Source organism: Schistocerca piceifrons, chromosome 1 (genome assembly GCF_021461385.2).
Source record: "Schistocerca piceifrons isolate TAMUIC-IGC-003096 chromosome 1, iqSchPice1.1, whole genome shotgun sequence".
In the NCBI taxonomy this organism is placed as follows: Eukaryota; Metazoa; Arthropoda; class Insecta; order Orthoptera; family Acrididae; genus Schistocerca; species Schistocerca piceifrons.
The window spans coordinates 779,333,794-779,360,607 of record NC_060138.1 but is presented as its reverse complement, the minus strand read 5'-3'; the positions used below and the strand labels follow the sequence as shown (position 1 = coordinate 779,360,607).

Genomic DNA, 26,814 nt, shown 5'->3' with positions numbered 1-26,814 from the left:
CTCACAACGTGGAAACACCAGTCCTTCACTTTCCACCTTATGGAAAGTCGCAGTCATCTTGTTTCACGGCTCCACAGTCCAGTACTAGTTAATAGCTGCTGGTAAAAAATGCCCGCCGGACTCTGCCGCACGTCGTTCATTCTGCCGTCGCTCCGCCATTGAGCAGAAGAAACCACCGGCTGTTGCCTCCGCGGGATACTTTCCCCAGTCTTAAGGGTGGCGGAACTTATGAATGGCCAGTGGTACGTGCGTGTCGCCCCAGGCCGTTGACCTGCTGTAGTGGGCGCGTGGAGTGTACCCCGACCGGCAGTGGAGTGGGGAGTGCCGCGGCTCTGTCGCCCGCCGCCATGGCGACGTCAGCTCGGCCCGCTAGCGGTATGTGTGTTACGACACCCTTCCATGCATCTCGCAACATTACAGACAAAAGGATATTCTTACAGTATCTAAATACTCATTGATTACATGTATGATCTATTAGATACATTGGTAATAAAAGTATCTTTGTTCTAAAAACATAAAATCATACCCCCTAGTTTTCTACACATACAATATCAACATTTATCCCTTTTCTATATACAGCCCACACTTGTGCTATTCATTGTACCTGTCGTCCCTCATACAAAACATGAAAGTGTAAAAAAACAAAAGGAATAATAAACAATCTATACAACTCATAATTACAATATAAAATAGTAGACTACTCTAACATCCTATCACAGTGAAAATATTAGAAACTGTTTATTCTAAAACTACAATACAAAGTGAACCTTTGTGCTTATGACAGACTAAAATTAATACCACTTGAAAGTGTTCTAACAAAAAGATAAGAAATAATCTACACAGCTCACAATCACCTACCACGTGTTATTAAATAGTAAACTACTTTAACACCCTAACACAATAAACATTTTAGAAACTGGTGACCCTAAATCTACAACATACAATGCACCTTTGTGCTTGTGACAGACTGAAATTAGTATCTCTTTATATATTTTACATTTTACTATATATAACAACATTTCTAGGACACGTATGTACCATCCACATGATGTCAGATCCTGACCTGCCATCGAGGTTCATCCAAATCAAACAATACACAATAATGTTTTAGTTACGGATCGGTAGCATTCCTCACACTACTCTACGACTCTCACTCACCAGACATCACATTTTCCTTCTCATTCAATCCATTAATACACTAACAGAATAGGTCTAGAAGTCAGCTAACCTTAACACCACCACACTCACGACAACATACTATACCTTTGCTCCCTTATACTCAACCACATAACACATGAAGCTGTTTCGGAGATAGCTTTCCAGTCTCCTAATTCGTCCTTTCACTCTGGCACCTCTCTCCATCGGCTTACCTCTGCATTCACTTTACTGATTATTCATCCTGCTAAATATCACTTAGAATTGCGACATTTCATCTAAGAACAAAAAATACACAAATTATTCCTCCTGCAAAATAACAGTACACATTCTTGGTACCGTTTTGATTAGTTATACTGGTACCAGGCTTCAACAACAACAAAAATTATTTTTTTCACATAGCAACTTTTATGGTAAGAATTAGTTTTACACTTATATTACATCTTACGTCAGTATTCCACAACGTTCACCATCTGGATCTCATACTCCCTTTATGTCTTTTCACGTTGTGCAGTTGTCCTCATCTCTTCATTCGTATTTCGGCTCTCCGTCCGTCCATTACTCCATCATTTCCTGGTCTTCCTTCGCCATTCGCATCTATCTCGATTGCAGCATACACCGGCCTCTCTGTAACACGCATCTAAGACATCACATTATTCAATTCTACTCACCTTTATTTACCACTGTTTCATCACGTCGAATCTCTCTTTATTAATCACACTGCTCCACGTCGCTTCTCTCCTTATATATCACCTTTATCCACTACTATTTATCACGTCGCTTCTCTATCTACCATCTTTATCCACTCATTAATCATCACGTCGTTTCTGCTTGATCCTTATTCATATGACAAAAAATACGTACATACACCACTCTGTCGACTCCTGTTCATGACTCATTCGACCAGTCTATTCCGTCATACTTCCTGACATCCCGCCTGAAAATTCTTATGTTCGATTTGAACCTGCACAACGTTACACACCACAAATAAATACACTGACTATCTACCATAACTTGCCTACTTTCGATCTATCCTTCACTTTTCCATAATTTGATGTTAGAAATGTGATGAAGCCCACGAGATTGTTTTCCCTTGATTGTCTCAATCAGTACAGCATTTTCATGGACAATCCGCCTCACTCTGAATGGTCTACTATACACAGTAAAGAATTTGCTGGTTAGGAATCTAAGTTTATATGAAAATTAAATGTGTGCAGAGAATATACAAGCTGGGAGAAACGGGACAGCCCAAGTGTTAGAAACTTTGGTGCTAGTGGTCTCTTTCCCTAACACCAGATTCTGAACATCCATACGCAGCACCTCATAACTGTCGCTATGACAATGACATACTGCCGATCAGATGGCAGCTAATCTAAAAACTTCGATCACAATGTTGACTTTTTACATTACGTGTTAAGTACCTGCAATAGTCAAATCGCACTAATTATACTGGACTCATTGGCATTATTACATAACATTTTTTTAGCAACTGGTCTTTGAGGAAACAATCCTTTTACTTTAGTGTTCCAAATAAAAATTTGCAAATTTTGCTGAGATACCAGCCTAACAGATGCCATTACTGGTGTTTTATTCTCTGATCAGAAGTATGGTATTTGCATTCCTACATATTAGTAGACTATGTCTGCTACATAGACAATTTTCAGTACCAGCTGCATGTGTTTTAAAGCAAGATATTAAGGGTTGATATGTTGGATTAGTTTCTCCTATCCTTCAATCCATTATGACAAGAATGAAATGCCAGGATTCCATGCTCTCCTGTCATTCTGATAGTTTCTGCCGTTCCTATCCTCGACACTATCTGACCTATGAGTCGTGTCTCCGTTCACGATATTGTTCTCATTGCCCAATTCTTGTAACAAGTGCTGAAATGACGCAGAATCGTCTACGCCTCTGCCTGCTATCGCTATATCTCTGCGCAATTTCACTGGCAACTTTGTTATACAGATCCTAATGAACTCCCCAGGTTCGTATGGCACATCCAAATACCTATTTCGTCTCAGCATTTCCTGATAGCACGCCACTGGATCTCTTATACCACCTTCGTCACAATTTGGCATCATCAATATGCTTTGCTTAACCTGGTCCTGCTTACTTTTCGACCAGAATTCATTTAAAAACTTGTCACAAAATATCTTGTAGCTACTACAGTCTTTAATAACTTCCTGCATTTCCGCTCTAGCCTCGTCCCTCAAATGGTTACACACAAACTTCATTTTGAGGAGCGGTCCCCACGATGAAGGTAATGAATCTTGAAATTGAGACAGCCACAGGCATGGGTGTTGGTAGTTATCAGGATCCGGAAAACAAGTGTACGTTTGTACCGTCACGAAGTGCCTCCTACATTCTTCTTCCGCATTTATGTTTTCCGACCTTGGACTATACCCAGTTGGGTTTGCCACCTGTTTTATCCGACACAACCGTTCTTCTAACTCTCTGAGTTCGTCTTCCTCTTTCTGCCTATTTTCGTTTTTTGAATTTATCTCACTCTCCCTCTGCAATCTACCTGGTGCTGTTTCACCTTCACTTCTGCACGCTAACTGCAACTGTGCAAGTTCTTCCCTATGTTTCCTATTTGTTTCTAATTGTGCCTCTTTAAACTGTAATAGTGATTGTATCTCCTCCTGGTCGGCATAAACCTCTCGCTGCGTACTATCAGAGCCTGTTTCGCCTCTTATCCGATCTTTTCTACATCTGCGCTAATCGTATTCATTCTGACCACTACCTCCGCAACTTCATCCCTGTGTTTATTTAGCGCCACTTCCTGCCGGCTGACTTGAGCTTCCACGCTGTCTAATGCCCCTTGTTTATCTGCAAGTAAGTCCTCCACTATCTCTTTGATTCGCTCATCTGGCAACACGTCCCTACGTTCTGTAATACCGCTCTCTATTGCACTTATTCATACCTCCAAATTATTGGCTTTTACTTTCACGGCATCACATTCTTGCTTCACTGCATCCAGAGTCTTCTCCCCCTCATCTAACCGATTATTAACTGCGGACAGACGCTCATCGATAACTGTGTGTAGCTTCCTCATTGCCTCTTTATTTCCCTTATCCATTGCCTCCAATCTTTCCTTATTTGCTTCCAATCTTTCCTTAGTCTCCCTATCTCTCTCCTTATTATCTCTGTTCATCGCTTCCAATCTTTCCTTAGTCTCCCTATCCATCGCTTCCAATCTTTCCTTATTATCTCTATCCATCGCTTCCAATCTTTCCTTAGTTGCTTCAAATCTTTCCTTATTCTCCCTATCTCTCTCCTTATTCTCCCTATCTCTCCCCTTATTATCTCTATTCATCGCTTCTAATCTTTCCTTATTATCTCTATCCATCCTCTGTAAAAACTGCAGCAGCACACTGTCATTTGCTACTTTCGGTGCGCTCACCTCGTTCGCCTGAGAAACCGTAGCTTCGTTAAGGGTAGCTGCACTTTCACTGCATACCTGACCTAGTCCCGGCTCGCCCGCGTCGTCGGGAAAAGCCCGCGTTTGTGGACAAAGCCCGCCGCATAAAGGATCACCCAGCAGCGGTCCACTGAACAATTTAGCCCCTTCTGAGTGTTTGTCGTTCTCGCTCATTAGCCCATGGTCAACAGCTACTTCCTGCTGCACTGCTACGTTCACCCTAGAATCACTATTCTCCATGGTGACTACACTTTTCGACTGCGACCTAGTTACTACGACATTACGCAAAAAAATTATGCAACGATCTTCCAGCCTTGTGCGATATAGCTATTAATTACATAAAAAAAATAAAAGATCCTCACCAATCCAGAAAGAAATAGCAAACAGAAAAAATTTTACTTCTTAGCGCTATCACAATATATTCCATCAAAATAAAAAAAATCCCAACAGCAAACCCTAACAGCAAAATATCCTGGCAGGGTCGAAATTATGAGAGGCACCCACATGCCTTACTCATACTGTGGCATCAAGCAATCAGGCCTGCAAGATGAGTGGTCTGCCAAGCGAGTGGATTCATTCTTATTTATCGAGTAACACGAACTCTAGTACTCACACTTAAGTTTCAAGTTATCCTCCTATATGATTAATACGCAATGGAAACACGCATCTGACTATCAGTAATTTACAGAACTCTGACTGTACACTACGCACTGGCAATACCACATTTTCTTTCTTTTTTCATTTAACGGCTTTTGTCAACATGTGGCCACCACACTGAATATGAATGGCGCACACATTATAAATTTGGGACATTATGACAACATACAATTCGAAGGAAAAGTCCACCAATCTTTTTCTTTTCACTATCCTATTTATTCTGATAAATTCTCTAACCTAAACACACAAATTCTATAACCTACAACAATATCACATGAGAAATTCTGCCCAGTGGGTATGGCTTTACATTGGTGTATCTCTATATTATGGTCTCGTAATTATTTAACGCTACAGTGCACTTTCTGGATAGGATGGTGGATCTTTTATTATACCTCACACTTCGACTCTCACAATCATCATCACGAAACTTTCCTCCAGACCGAGTGGTACCGAAGGAACAAGCATAACCCACTAATCTTTTGAAACTACCTTGCTACTCTCCCATGCAAACCACACATACCCAAATTACATGACATACATCACACTGCAATAAGAAATATAAAACACTATCACTTTCAGCTTTCCCACTTCAATTAATATTTATCCCAGTTTCACACGACACTGCCCCACTTCGTAATTCTACTTTCCTACTATGAACTCCTTCCCCCATGAGCCATGGACCTTGCCGTTGGTGGGGTGGCTTGCGTGCCTCAGCGATACAGATGGCCGTACCGTAGGTGCAACCACAACGGAGGGGTATCTGTTGAGAGGCCAGACAAACATGTGGTTCCTGAGGAGGGGCAGCAGCCTTTTCAGTAGTTGCAAGGGCAACAGTCTGGATGATTGACTGATCTGGCCTTGTAACATTAACCAAAACGGCCTTGCTGTTCTGGTACTGTGAACGGCTGAAAGCAAGGGGAAACTACAGCCGTAATTTTTCCCGAGGACATGCAGCTTTACTGTATGATTAAATGATGATGTCGTCCTCTTGGATAAAATATTCCGGAGGTAAAATAGTCCCCCATTCGGATCTCCGGGCGGGGACTACTCAAGAGGATGTCGTTATCAGGAGAAAGAAAACTGGCATTCTACGGATCGGAGCGTGGAATGTCAGATCCCTTAATCGGGCAGGTCGGTTAGAAAATTTAAAAAGGGAAATGGATAGGTTAAAGTTAGATATAGTGGGAATTAGTGAAGTTCGGTGGCAGGAGGAACAAGACTTTTGGTCAGGTGATTATAGGGTTATAAATACAAAATCAAATAGGGGTAATGCAGGAGTAGGTTTAATAATGAATAAAAAAATAGGAGTGCAGGTTAGCTACTACAAACAGCACAGTGAACGCATTATTGTGGCCACACAAAGCCCATGCCTACTACAGTAGTACAAGTTTATATGCCAACTAGCTGTGCAGATGGTGAAGAAATTGATGAAATGTATGATGACATAAAAGAAATTATTCAGGTAGTGAAGGGAGACGAAAATTTAATAGTCATGGGTGACTGGAAATCGTCAGTAGGAAAAGGGAGAGAAGGAAACATAGTAGGTGAATATGGATTGGGGGGAAGAAATGAAAGAGGAAGCCGCCTTGTAGAATTTTGCACAGAGCATAACTTAATCATAGCTAACACTTGGTTCAAGAATCATAAAAGAAGGTTGTATACCTGGAAGAATCCTGGAGATACTAATAGGTATCAGATAGATTATATAATGGTAAGACAGAGATTTAGGAACCAGGTTTTAAATTGTAAGACATTTCCAGGGGCAGATGTGGATTCTGACCACAATCTATTGGTTATGAACTGCAGATTGAAACTGAAGAAACTGCAAAAAGGTGGGAATTTAAGGAGATGGGACCTGGATAAACTGAAAGAACCAGAGGTTGTAGAGAGTTTCAGGGAGAGCATAAGGGAACAATTGACAGGAATGGGGGAAAGAAATACAGTAGAAGAAGAATGGGTAGCTCTGAGGGATGAAGTAGTGAAGGCAGCAGAGGATCAAGTAGGTAAAAAGATGAGGGCTAGTAGAAATCCTTGGGTAACAGAAGAAATATTGAATTTAATTGATGAAAGGAGAAAATATAAAAATGCAGTAAATGAAGCAGGCAAAAGGGAATACAAACGTCTCAAAAATGAGATCGACAGAAAGTGCAAAATGGCTAAGCAGGGATGGCTAGAGGTCAAATGTAAGGATGTAGAGGCTTGTCTCACTAGGGGTAAGATAGATACTGCCTACAGGAAAATTAAAGAGACCTTTGGAGAGAAGAGAACCACTTGTATGAATATCAAGAGCTCAGATGGCAACCCAGTTCTAAGCAAAGAAGGGAAGGCAGAAAGGTGGAAGGAGTATATAGAGGGTTTATACAAGGGCGATGTACTTGAGGACAATATTATGGAAATGGAAGAGGATGTAGATGAAGATGAAATGGGAGATAAGATACTGCGTGAAGAGTTTGACAGAGCACTGAAAGACCTGAGTCGAAACAAGGCCCCAGGAGTAGACAACATTCCATTAGAACTACTGATGGCCTTGGGAGAGCCAGTCATGACAAAACTCTACCATCTGGTGAGCAAGATGTATGAGACAGGCGAAATACCCACAGACTTCAAGAAGAATATAATAATTCCAATACCAAAGAAAGCTGGTGTTGACAGATGTGAAAATTACCTAACTATCAGTTTAATAAATCACAGCTGCAAAATACTAACGCGAATTCTTTATAGACGAATGGAAAAACTGGTAGAAGCGGACCTCGGGGAAAATCAGTTTGGATTCCGTAGAAATGTTGGAACACGTGAGGCAATACTAACCTTACGACTTATCTTAGAAGAAAGATTAAGAAAAGGCAAACCTACGTTTCTAGCATTTGTAGACTTAGAGAAAGCTTTTGACAACGTTAACTGGAATACTCTCTTTCAAATTCTGAAGGTGGCAGGGGTAAAATACAGGGAGCGAAAGGCTATTTACAATTTGTACAGAAACCAGATGGCAGTTATAAGAGTCGAGGGGCATGAAAGGGAAGCAGTGGTTGGGAAAGGAGTGAGACAGGGTTGTAGCCTCTCCCCGATGTTATTCAGTCTGTATATTGAGCAAGCAGTAAAGGAAACAAAAGAAAAATTCGGAGTAGGTATTAAAATTCATGGTGAAGAAGTAAAAACTTTGAGGTTCGCCGATGACATTGTAATTCTGTCAGAGACAGCAAAGGACTTGGAAGAGCAGTTGAACGGAATGGACAGTGTCTTGAAAGGAGGATATAAGATGAACATCAACAAAAGCAAAACGATGATAATGGAATGTAGTCAAATTAAGTCAGGTGATGCTGAGGGGATTAGATTAGGAAATGAGACACTTAAAGTAGTAAAGGAGTTTTGCTATTTAGGGAGTAAAATAACTGATGATGGTCGAAGTAGAGAGGATATAAAATGTAGACTGGCAATGGCAAGGAAATCGTTTCTGAAGAAGAGAAATTTGTTAACATCGAGTACAGATTTAAGTGTCAGGAAGTCGTTTCTGAAAGTATTTGTATGGAGTGTAGCCATGTATGGAAGTGAAACATGGACGATATCTAGTTTGGACAAGAAGAGAATAGAAGCTTTCGAAATGTGGTGCTACAGAAGAATGCTGAAGATAAGGTGGGTAGATCACGTAACTAATGAGGAGGTATTGGATAGGATTGGGGAGAAGAGAAGTTTGTGGCACAACTTGACTAGAAGAAGGGATCGGTTGGTAGGACATGTGTTGAGGCATCAAGGGATCACAAATTTAGCATTGGAGGGCAGCGTGGAGGGTAAAAATCGTAGAGGGAGACCAAGACATCAATACACTAAGCAGATTCAGAAGGATGTGGGTTGCAGTGGGTACTGGGAGATGAAGAAGCTTGCACGGGATAGAGTAGCATGGAGAGCTGCATCATACCAGTCTCAGGACTGAAGACCACAACAACAACAACTATGAACTCTGGAGATATATGCACGTCTTCCTGTGCAATGCAAGCCAAGTGGCGTTGCTGGATAGACGGCCGACTCACCTTGCTTCTCTCTCAGAGTTTGAATCTAGCGTCACACGGAATTATATCACGCAAGGTAATATTAAGAACGTATTCATCACACACGCGAGTTCTCAACTGATACCATGGACGAGTACTTCTCTTTATCCTTTGTCTCATACACAGATTGAGACTCACACAGTATTCACCACGTGGAAGTACTCGTCTCTAATTTCAAGTCCTGCACACGCCATTTCTTAAATATTTCAACTTATGGTACACACGCTATTTCTTAAATATTTCAACTTATTGTACACACGCTAGTAATTCAGCTTAACTTAAGCACACGGAAGTATTTCAACTTATTGCTACATGTGGTTTCATTGTGACCATTGGTCACTTCCGAAGATTACTACAATCCCTTTAATATTACCTGCCTGACATTTAATTCTCCCCACAAAAGTTCCTGAAATAGAGAAATTATTATTTCAAACTACTCTCAAATATTCCACATGCATACCATGTCTCCACTCTTTCATCATTACGGAGCACAACTAAAACAGGTCTTAACAGCACAAGATCCAGCGGCAGAGTGCTGAAACATGGCCGTTCTTGAGGTTCTCTCCCACCTCTGTCGAAGTGGGGGAGCACCTTTCTACCGCATTGGTTAGCCACATTTCAGGCACTCAAAGCTTAGGCAAATTTCATCTCTTTGGTCCCACCAAAGGTGGCCAAAGGATCGACTCAAAGATGATCATATATTCACATTCACTATCTGCGGTTAGCAGACGACCATACATTCATTCATTTCACAGATCTCACCAAACTGGATGTAGGGATTTACTTTGTGGGAGTGCACATGTGATCAATTAAATAAATAAATTGTCATTCTTTCCCACACTGGAATTCGGCTTCGCTGTATTAATTGAAATTGAGTTATTTTACAAAATAATGTGTTCTTCTGACAAAAATAATGAAGTATGTTGTACCTATTTTCAATGTCGGGCGGTACTGTACCCTTTCAAGGTAAGCCCATCCACCATGGCAAGGTCGTACCACATTGGATGGTAAAACTCATTTTTGAATTGTCCTGAAGCCAAAAATCGTGCAAAAAGTAACAGTGAAATCGATTTTGAATTTTCCTGGGGTCAAAAAGCGCTTAAAAAGCGAAATGAGAATTGTCGTGTGACTGGCGCAAGGCATGTTCAGTATGCAGTCCATCGTTTTCTGTCATAAGTCGGAATCGAGAAACAGTATGTTTCACAACAGAGTGGAGTGTCTCGAGGGTCACGTTCAGTTGCACAAAGCGTGCCATCCGTTCAGCTACGTTCGTAGTTGGAACACTGAACACAATATCTTTCAGATAACCCCGCAGCCGGAAGTCACACAGATTAAATCAAGTGGTCTGGACGGCCAGTTCTCTGCAGCAGACACTTCACTGGTTGTGCAAACATGCGGAGGAGCGCAGTCTTGCATTAAAATGACCCTACCCACACATCCACGCTGTTGAAGGTTTGGAATGACATTAGTGCGCAAAATACTCTCATAGCGTTTGCCATTGATGGTGCAGGTAACAGGACCCGCAGGACTCACCTCCTCGAAAAAATGTCGCCCTACAATGAATGATGCAATTCTACGTATTGATGTGCCTTAGAGATGGCTTCGTATGTCCACACAATGTTCCATAGCCATTCAATTGCCATTTCCATGACAGCAAGATATTCCAGAACGAACGTTTGTTTTAGTGGTAGGCCATCAGGATGCAACTCCCGAACATGGGTGATTTTGTATGAATAGCAATTCCGTATGACTCGTAGGATTTTATGCACTGTGCTCTCAGGCATGTCCAACTTTCGAGCAATTCCCCACACACTGCATGTTTGGACACCACCGCTCGCCCCCCCCCCCCCCCCTGCAGTGCTGTGGCAACATCTTCTACAAAGTCTGATCAACTGCTTTCCTCCCTTTGTCGCATTGTGCTTCAAAACAACCTGCGTATTCGAATTTTGAAATTACTTTCTCCAAAGCCTTAGCATACATCGGAACATAGCCTTTTCTACATCTACATCTACATCCATACTCCGCAAGCCAACTGACGGTGTGTGGCGGAGGATATTTTGAGTACCTCTATCGGTTCTCCCTTCTATTCCAGTCTCGTATTGTTCGTAGAAAGAAAGATTGTCGGTATGCCTCTGTGTGGGCTCTAATCTCTCTGATTTTATCCTCACGGTCTCTTCGCGAGATATACGTAGGAGGGAGCAATGTACTGCTTGACTCCTCGGTAAAGGTATGTTCTCGAAACTTCAACAAAAGCCCGTACCGAGCTACTGAGCGTCTCCCCTGCAGAGTCTTCCACTGCCGTTTATCTATCATCTCTGTAACGCTTTCGCAGTTACTAAATGATCCTGTAACGAAGCACGCTGCTCTCCGTTGGATGTTCCTATCTCTGCTATGAACCCTATCTGGTACGGATCCCACACCGGTGAGCAGTATTCAAGTAGTGGGCAAACAAGTGTACTGTAAGCTACTTCCTTTATTTTGGACTGCATTTCCTTAGGATTCTTCCAATCAATCTCAGTCTGGCATCTGTTTTATGGACGATTAATTTTATATGGTCATTCCATTTTAAATCACTCCTAATGCCTACTCCCAGATAATTTATGAAATTAACTGCTTCCAGTTGCTGACCTGCTATATTGTAGCTAAATGATAAAGGCTCTTTCTTTCTATGTATTCGCAGCACATTACACTTGTCTACATTGAGATTCAATTGCCATTCCCTGCACCATGCGTCAATTCGCTGCAGATCCTCCTGCATTTCAGTACAATTTTCCATTGTTACAACCTCTCGATATATTACAGCATGATCCGCAAAAAGCCTCAGTGAACTTCCAATGTTATCCACAAGGTCATTTATATACATTGTGAATAGCAACGGTCCTACGACACTCCCCCGCGGCACACCTGAAATCACCCTTACTTCGGAAGACTTCTCTCCATTGAGAATGACATCTTGTGTTCTGTTATCTAGGAACTCTTCAATCCAATCGCACAATTGGTCTGATAGTCCGTATGCTCTTACTCTGTTCATTAAACGACTGTGGGACATTGCACAAATGGTTTAATTTGTACCTAACTGGAAGAGTGCAGAAAGTTGAAATAAGCAGTTCTCATAATATGCAAAGATCAGCACATTCCTCAAATTGGGGAACTATCAAGAATGGGGTTCCACAAGGGTCAGTCTTGGGTCCTTTGTTGTTTTAATATATATTAATGACTTGCCATTCTATATTCATGAAGAGGCAAAGTTAGTTATCTTTACTGATGATACAAGTATAGTAATCACACCTGTCAAACAAGAATTAACTGATGAAATTGTCAATAATGTCTTTCAGAAAATTACTAAGTGGTTCCTTGTAAAAGGACTCTCACTGAAGACACAGAACATACAGTTCCGTACAGTAAATGATATGACGCCATTAACAAATATAGACCTTAATCAGAAGCATATAGCTAAGGTAGAATATTCAAAATTTTTGGGTGTGTCCATTGATGAGAGATTAAATTGGAAGAAACACATTGATGATCTGCTGAAACGTTTGAGTTCAGCTACTTATGCAGTAAGGGTCATTGCAAATTTTGGTGATAAACATCTTAGTAAATTAGCTTACTACGCCTATTTTCACTCATTGCTTGCATATGGCATCATATTTTGGGGCAATTCATCACTGAGGAATAAAGTATTTATTGCCCAAAAGCGTTTAATCAGAATAATAGCTGGAGTCCACCCAAGATCATCCTGCAGCCATTTACTTAAGGATCTAGGGATATTCACAGTAACTTCTCAGTATATATACTCTCTTATGAAATTTGTTATTAACAACCAAACCCAATTCAAAAGTAATAGCAGTGTGCATAACTACAACACTAGGAGAAAGGATGATCTTCACTATTCAAGATTAAATCTAACTTTGGCACAGAAAGGGGTGAATTATACTGCCACTAAAGTCTTTGGTCACTTACCAAATAGTATCAAAAGTCTGACAGATAACCAACAAGTATTTAAGAAGAAATTAAAAGAATTTCTGAATGACAACTCCTTCTACTCCATAGAGGAATTTTTAGATATAAATTAAGAAAAAAAGAAAAAATTATAAAAAATTAATAAAAAAAACAAAAAATAAAAAGTTGTTATATTAACTTAATTATGTTGTTAAATTAACTTAATTATGTCATGTACTGGAAAATTTGACTCGTTCCACATCATTACGAAATATCGTATTCATGATCCACGGAACTAGTATTAATCTAATCTGTATCGAACGCCTTCGGAAATCAATAAACACGGCATCTACCTGGGAACCCTTGTCTATGGCCCTCTGAGTCTTGTGGACGAATAGCACAAGTTGAGTTTCACACGATCGTCTTTTTGGAAACCTATGTTGATTCATACAGAGTAGATTTCTAGTCTCCAGAAAAGTCATTATACTCGAACATAATACGTTTTCCAAAAGTCTACAACTGATTGACGTTAGAGGTACAGGTCTATAGTTCTGCACATCTGTTCGGCGTCCCTTCTTGCAAACGGGGATGATCTGTGCCCTTTTCCTTTTCTTCATACTCTGTCTGGAACTTCTGCAGGATTATGGGCTCATAGTCTCTGCTTTCTTGAATGAAAGAGGTTTACCAGCAGTGCGCGATCAGTCATGGATACGGTCCTGTTGTGCGGCTCAGACGTGAACTAAGGAGCAGCTGTGTGCTGCGTGTTCTTTTTTTTTCGTGACGTTTCCCCATATTCATAAATAAACTGTCAAATTTGACGTCATTCTGAGCCGTGGTTCTCTTTCTGTGGCGTTATCAAACTGAGTACGAGAACAAGAGACAGGAGGTACGCAGCCACTACACGGTGCTGCCGCAGCACGGTCGCACGGCGAACTACGCGCCGACAGCGCCACCTAGCAGGCGGGCAGAAAGCCACGGCTTCTGGGAGAGCTGGCGGCGGTCCAGGTAGAACCCGCCGGCCGACGCCGATCGTAGACTGCCGGCTGTTGGCGCAGCTGGGCGCAAGGCGCGAGTAGAGAGTGCGAGCGATGGACGCGCGCAGCGGCGGCTGTTCGGATGGCGACAGCTTGACCAGGGACCAGACGCTGCTGCTCCGCCAGAAGTATATCTCGTGAGTACTCTGCCGTTCTCAGCATGTGTGCTTGTTCGTTCCGGAATTCATTTTGTGGTAATTTGGCTTATCTCTACACATCTACAGCTCAGCAAGCCACCTTAACAGTGTGCGACGCATATTAATTCTGGTAACACTATCACTTCCCACATTCTCTGTTCCATTCACAAATGGTGCATGGGAAGAACGACAGTCTATAAACTACCGCATGAACTGCTATATTTCTGATTTTCTGGTTGTTGTCAATTAGCGAAACACATGTGGGAGGTGCCGAATATCGTCTGACTCTTCTTTGAACGTATGCTGTCGGAACTTCAGCTGCGACCCTCTGCGTCATACACGACGCTTGTCTTGAAGCAACTGCGACGGGAGTTTGTTGAGCATTTCTGTAATGCTCTCGTTCCAACTGAACAACATCGTGACAATAGTTGCCGTCGTCGTTGGGTTTTCTGTCTTTCTCCGTCTCTCTCCTCTGTTATTCCTACTTGGTAACGGTTCCAGACTAATAAATAACACTCAAGAATATATCAAACACGTTGTAGTAAGCCGTTTATTTCGTGGTTGAATTGCTTTTCCTTAGGCGGTTCCAATGAATTCCAACCCGGCATCACACGTTCTACAATTAGAGGTGTGTGGTCATTATACAGGTTGTCTCTGGAGGAATGGTTAATATTCAGGGCTATGACAGGAATGATCATTCGAAAGTCGAGTAAAAATGGGTTCTAAATTGTATACCTTAAGAGCTTTTGGCACTACTTCATTTTTGACATGCATTTTAGACCCCATGTTCACTAGACACTTTTTCCTTGTTTAGCCGGCCGCAGTGTCCGAGCGGTTCTAGGCGCTACAGTCTGGAACCGTACGACCGCTACAGTCGCAGGTTCTAATCCTGCCTCGGGCATGGACGTGTGCGATGTCCTTAGGTTAGTTAGGTTACGTAGTCCTAAGTTCTAGGGGACTGATGACCTCAGAAGTTAAGTCCCATAGTGCTCAGAGACATTTGAACCATTTTTTTTCTTGTTTGCGTCCATACTACCATGTCTCAACACAAGGAAACAAAAGAACTTGCGCAATAAGAGATTTATTTGACAATATCGATGGTGAAGAAGTGATCATATCTCTTAAGGTATGCATCTCAGAGCCCATGTCAACTAGGCATTTTTTTCTTATTTTTTTGCTGGATACCACTACCTCTCAAAATACGGAAAGCAAAGAGCTTGCATTAGAAGAGATTTGTTTCACAGCATCGAAGATTTACCTCATAGCTCTTAAGGTACGCATTTTAGAGCCCATATTTACTAAACTCTATTGCTTCGAATGATCGTTCCTGTCATGTAGGCCTGAATACTGACCATTCCCCATGTTAAACCCTGTATTTAGATCGCTCCGGACTGTTATCCATAAGTATTGTACGGTGCTTACTGTTACCTTTCACCAACAGCATAATCGAGCAGTAATCGATCTCTGTACTTATTTACGTGCAGTATGTTCCATTTCGCTCCGCACATGTTCAACCGCCAGTGCAGATACCAATCTTCCTTACTCTACAGGACGTCCTGCGTTTGGCTAAGTCCTCTTGTGTTACCACAGTCCTGCAAACGACAACATCATCTGCAAACAACCTCGTGGAGAGATTTCGGCGTTTTACACTAGATCATTTTTATATATTGCTAACGACAATGGCACTACAACACTCCCTTGTGGTACTCGGGAGTCACAAATCTGGTCTCATACTCGATAAGCTCGCATTTTGTTCACCAAACGACAATGTGGAGCACTATGGAACCTCTTTTGTAAGTCAAACAACACGGCATCAAAATGGACTCTTTTTCTTATGTAACATTTGGTCCTACCACTCGTACGAATTTCTCTGCCAGACCCACCGACCGGTTTACAGTTCTTCTTACGCGACCTTCCACAACCGCGGTGTCTTACAGGAAAGCAACAGCTGCTCGTGAAACGAACAAAGCCTTTTGGTGGTATTCAGATCGTCGACCTCGTCTCTCTGTCTCTGTTAGATTTTTTCATTTGTTAGTAACTAACACCTCCAGGGAGTGCATTACTTTTAACTAAAAAGTTTGTTTCAGTCAGTACACAGGTAAAGTATTTATGACTATACCAGTTTCAGTACCAGTAGTCCATAAACAGTTTGACATAGCCATCGTTCAAGAAGTGGGTATGAGGTATTCGACATGATTAGTCAGTTGAAACCGTAATAGCCGTTAAACTGTTGATGTGAGCATTCAAATAAACTTTTACCTCCATCAACTCCTTTACATCCCAACTCCACGCTACGTGAAAATGCCGCCAAAGTAAAAGAACAATAGCGCCTTCTTTGCGATGTAGAGACTGACTTTAGAAAAATATCGTCTACACTGATCAGGAACACAATTATTCGATAAATGATCACAAGAAATGTGTTGTCCTATAAGATGAATCTGTAATTGAAGCTAAAACCAGCAATGTTATATCCTTCAGCTTCACATAACATTTCAGCAAATTTGCATTTCAGTCAATTACGTATTGAATTCAGGTCCCCAGAGAAACGGCCTGGTGTTTAATAATTCCGCTATTTGCAATCATAATCGGTACAGGGTAACAAAACATTCATCACACTCATTCGAAGATTCAGTACTGGAATTACTTTTTCGTGGCGTCTTCCAGACATCTGCTGACAAATCTCCTTGCTGCACAACATTATAAACGTAGACCGTTATTATACCAGTGTTCGTTTTTCACGCAATAAGACAACGCTAACAAGTTTTGCCTTCTTAATACGTTACATACCGATTCGTCATAAATCATGTAAAGATAAGCTCGTAACTCAGTCTGTTAGATGCATTACACGGGGCTAACGCCGAAAAAAGGCATTATTAATGCAAATGTCTTATTCATGTTCTTTTTAGTGTGCTGAATCTTAATGTGGTGTATCATTACAGTTAGAATTGGTATTTTCTCTAAAAAAATTAAAAAAAACATTTTTAGAGATTTTAGTGAGACATAATTTATATGTTACTTCAATTAATAATAATATGAAATTGTAATTTCTGTGCAACTGTTGTACTGCTTGATAAATATTGTAACTTTTATGATAATCTCTTTGGCCCTACCTCTTCTTACGCAGTAACCCCTTGGATCCGTAACAAAATCCGTCATTAGCTCCACGTATTAAGCTGGGCCAAATTAACAGCTTGTGAAAGCCTTAACCATCTTAACCAAAGATGGACACTGTTTCGAGTATGTCTTCCAGATTTTTCCTCAACCATGGGAAGAGAAACTGTAATAAGTTGTGTCTGTTGGACCTGACACACGAAAAGTTATGTTCGAGTCCTGTTTCGAATCAAAAATAGCTGAGTGAGGCTTGGTCGTCATTCTAGAAAGTTACAACTAAGTTTTTAAGCAACAAAAACGACCCGTTTTACATTACTGTTGCACCTTAAATAATAATAACCGTCAAGAAGTTGGAGTGCTTGATGAGCTTCAAGACACCATTTTTTAGTTGCAGTGGTGTGAGTGTTAAGGGTGCAATTTGTGTTTGATTTCCGTAAACAGCCCAAGGAAATTATAGAGAAAATGTTTATTGGCTAGCTGACCCCAACACATTCTAAATGAGCATTTAAAAATAAGTTTATATTAGACGTAAACATTTTTCTGTTATTAACGTGTTACATTTCGCACATCCCACATATCATCTTTTCTCAGTTTACATCCTTGGTTAATAATTAATGAACGATATCTGTATTTCTTTGCTTAATGATAACCTTTGCATTGTAAACAAAAAAAATTAAGTGCATAGCACATGTGTGATGCTCAATACACATTTTAAAAATATTACGAAATGTGCCACAATAATTTATTTACAACATGTATGCCATGTGGAATTCAAGAACATATACATCGAGCTAGAAAATCAAATGTACCGCAACAACACAAGTCGTCATCTACTGGAACGTATGTAAGTGATTACAACTATTTGCATCATATATAAAAATGCAAGCACTTCAGCGTATTTTTACTAATGAACCAACTGACAGGTAGCACTAAATGCTCGAATATTCTTGTACACTGTGGAGCAGGCAGCACATTGTTCACCAAAACATAAGTGTAACGAAAAATATTATCCGTCTGAGGATTGGCATGCTAGCCCGAAACCGGTTATGGCGCTAAAATAAAACATTAAAAAAGTATTTGTGGCTGGTTGCGTCATTCACTAACTATCATTAACGGCAGCGGAGTTCACAAGATCCAACACGGATAAAATAACATCATATGAATGTGTTTTATATCGTGACAAGGTGCTAGCAATCAGTTCCCAGGTGAATGTGGTGCGAGTTGAAATAGTGGAGGCTGCGTCAGTCCATAAGCTAAATTGTTAGGTACTCTTTGAAGCGAATGAAAACTTCTCTTCTTCCTCAGTGATCGGCTAACCACAGTTCACTTTACCTATTGCTCTATTATTTTTCATGCCTCTGAACAAAAGATTCTTATGAATCGTATGCTTCTACGTGGAACTGTAATGAATGTATGATGCAGTGGGGGGAATGGTTCTCATTTAAATTTGAGGTTTAGCTTTTCAGAACGCAATTTTTGAAATATCTAACGACATTTGACTCAAACTATTTTAGTACGGGTACAGATAACCTCGATGTTGTGTTCTCAAATCATGGTCACCGCAATCACAACAGTCCACCATCGACATAATCTAGGACACAACTGTCTCCCTAGCATGTATGTGGATGTGGCCACTAACTTGGCAGTAATTGAATTCAGTTTTCACTGTCGCTCTCCGCACTTCAAGACACAATACCTAAGATATGACATGGTTAAACAATAACCCAGAACAGTGCTCAATTGGATTTCGTACGCCTGCCAAAGGAAAAGTTCAAGTGTCTATACGTGACTAGGTTCACAATTACTATCTACTACAAAATTTCCCTTCATGGCCTGCATCGCTTAAAGGAATACTTCTGTTCTTCGACAAAACACTAGTCTGTGACTATGGTACAACAGTTAAATGATTTATCCCGGGGAAAACAACACAGAAAAGTATACAAGAGGGACTCCTGCAAAGCATGGAACACCAGCAGAGAGGTAACGGCAGATTGAGCATCTACATCCATATCTGAATTCCTAGTCACCTTATGCTGTGTGGTGGAGAATACGTAGTGATCCAGTTTCATTTTCCCCCTTCTTATTCGATTCGTGGAAATAAAGTCTTCAGTCCGGAACCGCGCTGCTGCTACAGTCGCAGGTTCGAATCCTGTCTCGGGCAAGGATGTGTGTGATGTCCTTAGGTTAGTTACCTTTAAGTAGTTCTAAGTCTAGGGGACTGATGAGCTCAGATGTTAAGTCCCTTAGTGCTTAGAGCCATTTGAACCATTTGAAATAAAGAGTGTCGGTTCCCCTCTTTTTATGCCATGATATATCTAGCTGTGGCACCGTGATCATTACGCAAGATGTATGGTGCGCGAGGTTGGGTGTCCCTTGATTTGTTTTGAAACTTGAACTCGTGGAATTTTGTGAGTAAGAGTCTCCGTGATGCAGAATGGCATTCTTGCAACGAACAAGTTATCTGTTTCGTGCGTGAATTCCACTTCCTTGGAATTTTCCCCAGCAAAACTCTGCCCCACCGTCCTGCGTCCGCGGCACCATGCATGTCTCGAGTAGCGGTTCGCCTGGATGATGGCGTATGCGGACACGACCATCGACCTTGCGTGTTGTGTAATAATAAACGTTGTTCATGTGACCAGGCGACATATTTCCATAGATCCACGGTCCATTTTGACGATCCTGTGCCCACTGCAATCATAACAGACGATGTCGTTGGTTGAAAATGGAAACACGCATGGGTCGTCTGCGGCGGTGTACCAGGTTCAGCAATGGGTGCTGAACGGGGTGCTCTCAAACACCGTACTTAGGTTAGAGGGACCCCCCCTTGGGCGAAACGATAAAATACCTGACGGCTTACCAGAGAGGACATTATCATCGTTGATAAAGAACGTCCGTCCTCAGAGACCAAAAACAGGAAAAGTTAACGTAATATTGGTAAACTGCAGGAGTATCCAGGGCAAGGTTCCTGAATTAGTATCTCTTATTGAAGGAAATAGTGCGCATATAGTATTAGGAACGGAAAGTTGGTTAAAACCGGAAGTGAACAGTAACGAAATCCTAGACACAGAATGGAATATATACCGCAAGGATAGGATAAACGCCAATGGTGGAGGAGTATTTATAGCAGTAAAGAATTCAATAATATCCAGTGAAGTTATTAGCGAATGCGAATGTGAAATAATCTGGGTTAAGCTAAGTATCAAAGGTGGGTCAGATATGATAGTCGGATGCTTCTATAGACCACCTGCATCAGCAACCGTAGTAGTTGAGCGCCTCAGAGAGAACCTGCAGAACGTCGTGAAGAAGTTTCGTGATCATACTATTGTAATAGGGGGAGACTTCAATCTACCAGGTATAGAATGGGATAGTCACACAATCAGAACTGGAGCCAGGGACAGAGACTCTTGTGACATTATCCTGACTGCCTTGTCCGAGAATTACTTCGAGCAGATAGTTAGAGAACCAACTCGTGAAGCTAACGTTTTAGACCTCATAGCAACAAATAGACCGGAACTTTTCGACTCCGTGATTGTAGAAGAGGGTATCAGTGATCATAAGTCAGTGGTTGCATCAATGACTACAAGTGTAATAAGAAATGCCAAGAAAGGAAGGAAAATATATTTGCTTAACAAGAGTGATAGGGCACAAATCGCAGAATATCTGAGTGACCACCATCAAACGTTCATTTCTGAGGAAGAGGATGTGGAACAAAAATGGAAAAAATTCAGAAACATCGTCCAGTACGCCTTAGATAAGTTCGTACCGACTAAGGTCCAAAGCGAGGGGAAAGATCCACCGTGGTATAACAATCATGTACGAAAGGTACTACGGAAACAAAGAAAGCTTCATCATAGGTTTAAGAGTAGTCGAATCATAGCTGATAAGGAAAAGCTGAACGAAGCGAAAAAGAGCGTAAAGAGAGCAATGAGAGAAGCATTCAACGAATTCGAACATAAAACATTGGCAAACAATCTAAACAAGAACCCTAAAAAGTTTTGGTCATATGTAAAATCGGTAAGCGGATCTAAATCCCCTATTCAGTCACTCGTTGACCACGATGGCACCGAAACAGAGGACGACCGAAGAAAGGCAGAAATACTGAATTCAGTGTTCCGAAACTGTTTCACTGCGGAAAATCGTAACACGGTCCCTGACTTCAGCCGTCGCACGGACGCCAAAATGGAAAATATTGAAATAAACGATATCGGAATTGAAAAACAACTGCTATCACTTAGTAGCGGAAAAGCATCCGGACCAGACGAGATACCCTTAAGATTCTACAGTGATTATGCTAAAGAACTTGCCCCCTTTCTATCAGCAATTTATCGTAGATCGCTGGAAGAACGTAAAGTACCTAGCGACTGGAAGAAAGCGCAGGTCGTTCCCATTTTCAAGAAGGGTCATAAATCAGATGCGAATAATTATAGGCCTATTTCGCTTACGTCAATCTGTTGTAGAATAATGGAACGTGTTTTGTGTTCTCGTATTATGACGTTCTTAGATAATACAAATCTCCTTCATCATAACCAACATGGATTCCGCAAACAGAGATCATGTGAAACTCAGCTCGCCCTATTTGCCCAAGAAATTCACAGTGCCGTAGACACTGGCGAGCAGATTGATGCCGTATTCCTGGACTTCAGGAAGGCATTTGATACGGTTCCGCACTTACGTTTAGTGAAAAAAATACGAGCTTACGGAATATCGGACCAGGTTTGTGATTGGATTCAGGATTTCCTAGAAGAAAGAACACAACATGTCATTCTTAACGGTTCAAAATCTGCAGATGTAGAGGTAATTTCGGGAGTACCGCAAGGAAGCGTGATAGGACCTTTATTGTTTACAATATACATAAATGACTTAGTTGACAACATCGGTAGCTCCGTGAGGCTATTTGCAGATGACACGGTTGTCTACAAGAAAGTAGCAACATCAGAAGACTCGTACGTACTCCAGGAAGACCTGCAGAGGATTAATGCATGGTGCGACAGCTGGCAGCTTTCCCTAAACGTAGATAAATGTAATATAATGCGCATACATAGGGGCAGAAATCCATTCCAGTACGATTATGCCATAGTTGGTAAATCATTGGAAGCGGTAACGACCGTAAAATACTTAGGAGTTACTATCCGGAGCGATCTGAAGTGGAATGATCACATAAAACAAATAGTGGGAAAAGCAGGCGCCAGGTTGAGATTCATAGGAAGAATTCTAAGAAAATGTGACTCATCGACGAAAGAAGTAGCTTACAAAACGCTTGTTCGTCCGATTCTTGAGTATTGCTCATCAGTATGGGACCCTTACCAGGTTGGATTAATAGAAGAGATAGACATGATCCAGCAAAAAGCAGCGCGATTCGTCATGGGGACATTTAGTCAGCGCGAGAGCGTTACGGAGATGCTGAACAAGCTCCAGTGGCGGACACTTCAGGAAAGGCGTTACGCAATACGGAGAGGTTTATTATCGAAATTACGAGAGAGCACATTCCGGGAAGAGATGGGCAACATATTACTACCGCCCACATATATCTCGCGTAATGATCACAACGAAAAGATCCGAGAAATTAGAGCAAATACGGAGACTTACAAGCAGTCGTTCTTCCCACGCACAATTCGTGAATGGAACAGGGAAGGGGGGATCAGATAGTGGTACAATAAGTACCCTCCGCCACACACCGTAAGGTGGCTCGCGGAGTATAGATGTAGATGTAGATGTACTCTCTCGTCGTTTTTCCCACCACACTGTCGCCCATCCTGCTCTACAGAGTGCGCTAGCCTCCAACCTCCACGTTCTGTGACGAGGCGTAGACGACCAACACCTTGTCGCCTACTCGTGGTTTCACCGTCCTTCGACCACTTTCCGTAGACGTTCACGGCAATAGCGCACAAACAGCCGACGAACTTCACCGTTTCCGAGGTGCACGTTCCCAGGTGCCGGGCCATAAAAATCCGCCCTTTGTCACAGTCTCTGATGTTAGTGGACTTCCTCATCGGTATCGCTGCCAGAATGAGTTCCCTTTCGTCTCTGCTCCGTTTCTAGATTTCCCCAACTGCGTCACGTGCCCGTAACACCATCAGTGTTGGGCAGTGACCGTAATGTTTTGATTTATCATTGTACGCGTATGTATTTACGTGCGTGAGTATGTATGTACGTATCTAGGAAAATTACACGCTCTCGCAGCGAGACTTCCAAAAGCAAATAACACACAAAAGAATAGTACACAAAAGAACAAAGGAATATGTAACAGAGCAAGGAATCATATTGAAAAGTATTTTCTTCCTGATTTTCTGCAATACTTTGTCTCAGGAACGCCGCATCATACGAATCACCCGCAGTCTCACAACACTGTGGTACTCCAATTCCCGTGATAACGTTTTTCCATTTGATAAATGTCCTGGGGAAACCGTTTTCAGTGTTCGTCATTAACGGCGCCAAGGTTAGAAAGTAAGAAGTCCAAATCATGATACAAGAAATAATATATTACATTCAATAAGTTGCTACGATCTCAGTAGTTTCTGTACATCGCAATAGTTCTGTGCCCTGCGGTTGGCTAGAAACTCCTTGCTGCCACTTATTATAGAGAGCCTTGGCATACTTTCAATATCGCTCAACAAATCAAGGAAATGTTCACCAGACTTTAATTCCCTAATTTGTGGTCCTATAACTATTTCCTGCTTTATTTTTGCTCCTTGCTCCTTGCAGACTTCTCTCGAGAATGAATGAATGTGAATGAAGTTTTGCCCATAGTTTTCACTAAATCTTTTGACGAGACCCAATTTAATGTGTACCGGAGGTAGTCACTCATTCTTGGGGTAGAGTGGAGTAGACAGAAACAGAGGCGAGTTTTCATCACATACTTCTGTCCAAGCAGTAGCTCATAACGAGCAAGCGATTCTTTTCCCCAACAGCGATTTGTTCTTTCTCTGCTGTCCCATTCGGGGCGTTATGGGATGGGGAAATGTAGGACTCCCCTTCAAGGGTGCACTGCACAAAGGAAGCAGCTACTCAGGTCACAGAACACTTGCGGGGTGCAATGGGGCTATTTTAGGATAAACGGCAGTTTGATGTATTCTGATGAACACTTGCCAGAAGACACACGGAGGGCGAAGCCAGACCGCTTTCAGAGTAATGACACTTCGACTGTCAAAATTTTATCACTAAATTGTGGTTGTATAGGTAACAAAGTTCCCGAATTTACTGCTCTCCAGGAAATTACACACTCTCAAATTATTCTCGGGACCGAGAGCAGGCTGAAAAACGTAGCAGAAAGCTCTGAGATAATTTGAGATTCAAGGAGAACATACTGAAAATACAAAGTAGACACAATTTCTAGTTGATATGATCGAGCGAGGTGGCACAGCGGTTAGCACACAGGGCTCGCATTCGGGAGGACAAGGGTTCAAACCCGCATCCGGCCATCCTGATTTAAGTTTACCGTGATTACCCTTAATCGTTTCAGGCAAATGCCGGGATAGTTCCTTTGAAAGGGCACGGCCGACTTCCTTCCTCATCCTTCCCTAATCCATGGGGCCGATCACCTCGCTGTTTGGTTCAAAATGTTCAAATGTGTGTGAAATCTTATGGGACTTAACTGCTAAGGTTATCAGTCCCTAAGCTTACACACTATTTAACCTAAATTATGCTAAGGACAAACACACACACCCATGCCCGAAGGAGGACTCGAACCTACGCCGGGACCAGCCGCACAGTCCATGACTGCAGCGCCCTAGACCGCTCGGCTAATCGCTGTTTGGTCCCCTCCCACAAAATACGAACCAAGAAACCAACCTTGGTGTGATCAATGACAGCTAGCCCTAGGTGTAGCAAAATGTAAATTAATACAATAGGAAAAACAACCCCGTAACATTGGAATACAGCATTGTCAGTGTGCTGCTTGACACAGTCACGTCGATTAAATACCCAGGCGTAACGTTGTACAGTGATATGAAATAGAACGAGCATGTAATAATTGTAGTAGAGGAAGCGAATGGTCGACTTCCGTTTATTAGGAGAATTTTAGGAAACTTTGGTTCGTCTGCAAAGGAGACGGCACACAGGACACTATGCTACCCACTCCTGAGTACTGTTCCAGTGTTTAGGATACCTACGAGGTCGGATTGAAGGGAGGATATCGAAGCAGTTCAGAGGCGGGCTGCTAGATTTGTTAACGGTCCGTTCGAACAACACGTAAGTATTACGGACACGCTTTAGGAATTCAAACAGGAATCCCTGGAGGGAAGGCACCGTTCTTTTCGAGTACACTATTGAGAAAATTTAGAGAACAGATATTTAAAGTTGCTGCCAACGTACATTATGAGGAAGGATCGCAAAAATAGGAGAAGAGAAATTAGGGTCCGCATGGAAGTACATAGATAGACGTTTTTTCCCTCGCTCTATTTGAGAGTGGAACAGGAATAAAAATGACTGGTACTGGCACAGGGTACCCCGCCACAAAGCGTACGTGACTTGCGGAATATATATGTAGATACAGATGTCGAGAAGAATTTCATTTACCTTCAGACGTCCACTTGCACGCTATTTGTATTTCTCATTCTGGATAGATGTGATCAGTACTTTAAAGTTCTCATATGTCTCCTTTAGATTAATTGCACGTCCAATTGGAATGGAAGGAAGTAAGCGTCCTTTGTGGAAAATCACTGCTTTCAGACTAACTTTACTGGAATACGCGCCACTCATTTACACAGAAATCATGGCCACACTCGATATCACTAAATAAAAGCTATGTCATCTTCTTTGCAGGAATATTCAGAAAAAACACCATGGAGATCACTATAAACATTAATACAGGGTGAGCCAGCTACAATGTTCACCTCAGATGGTTCAAATGGTTCTGAGCACTATGGGACTTAACATCTGTGGTCATCAGTCCCCTAGAACTTAGAACTACTTAAACCTGACTAACCTAAGGACATCACACACATCCATGCCCGAGGCAGGATTCGAACCTGCGACGTAGCAGTCGCGCGGTTCCGGACTGCGCGCCTAGAACCGCTAGACCACCGCGGCCGGCTTCACCTCAGATGTTTCATGGACCGTTTAACATATTACAACCCTCTTTTTTCCTAGATGCAGTATGAGAAAGTCCTCACTAAACGGCGTATAGTCTCCTTTCATGGTCGCGTTGGTTCCAGTGGGACTATGGTAATTATTACTGCTATATAGTATCGTCATTCTAAAACAGACGAACTGAATGGAGTTTCACTCTTCAAAATCCGATTGGTAGTTTCGGCGAGATCAAAAAATCTATGCACAAGTTCCGACGAACCAAGAGGACTTGAAAAGTCCATTGTTGC

The 26,814-nt window shown here is 41.8% G+C and overlaps 1 protein-coding gene across 2 annotated transcripts in view; it reads left to right on the top strand.

The window, feature by feature from the left end:
• The first annotated feature begins 14,218 nt into the window (after positions 1-14,218).
• The window catches only part of LOC124712792 (5-phosphohydroxy-L-lysine phospho-lyase-like), a 316,431-nt gene continuing 303,835 nt past the window's right edge, over positions 14,219-26,814 (top strand). The window contains exon 1 of one of the 2 annotated variants that reach the window (XM_047242899.1): positions 14,219-14,389. In XM_047242899.1, the coding sequence (XP_047098855.1) occupies positions 14,307-14,389 (83 nt within the window). In that variant the 5' untranslated portion in view covers positions 14,219-14,306. The remainder of the gene's footprint in view (positions 14,390-26,814) is intronic. The other variant, XM_047242898.1, reaches the window with a different exon arrangement.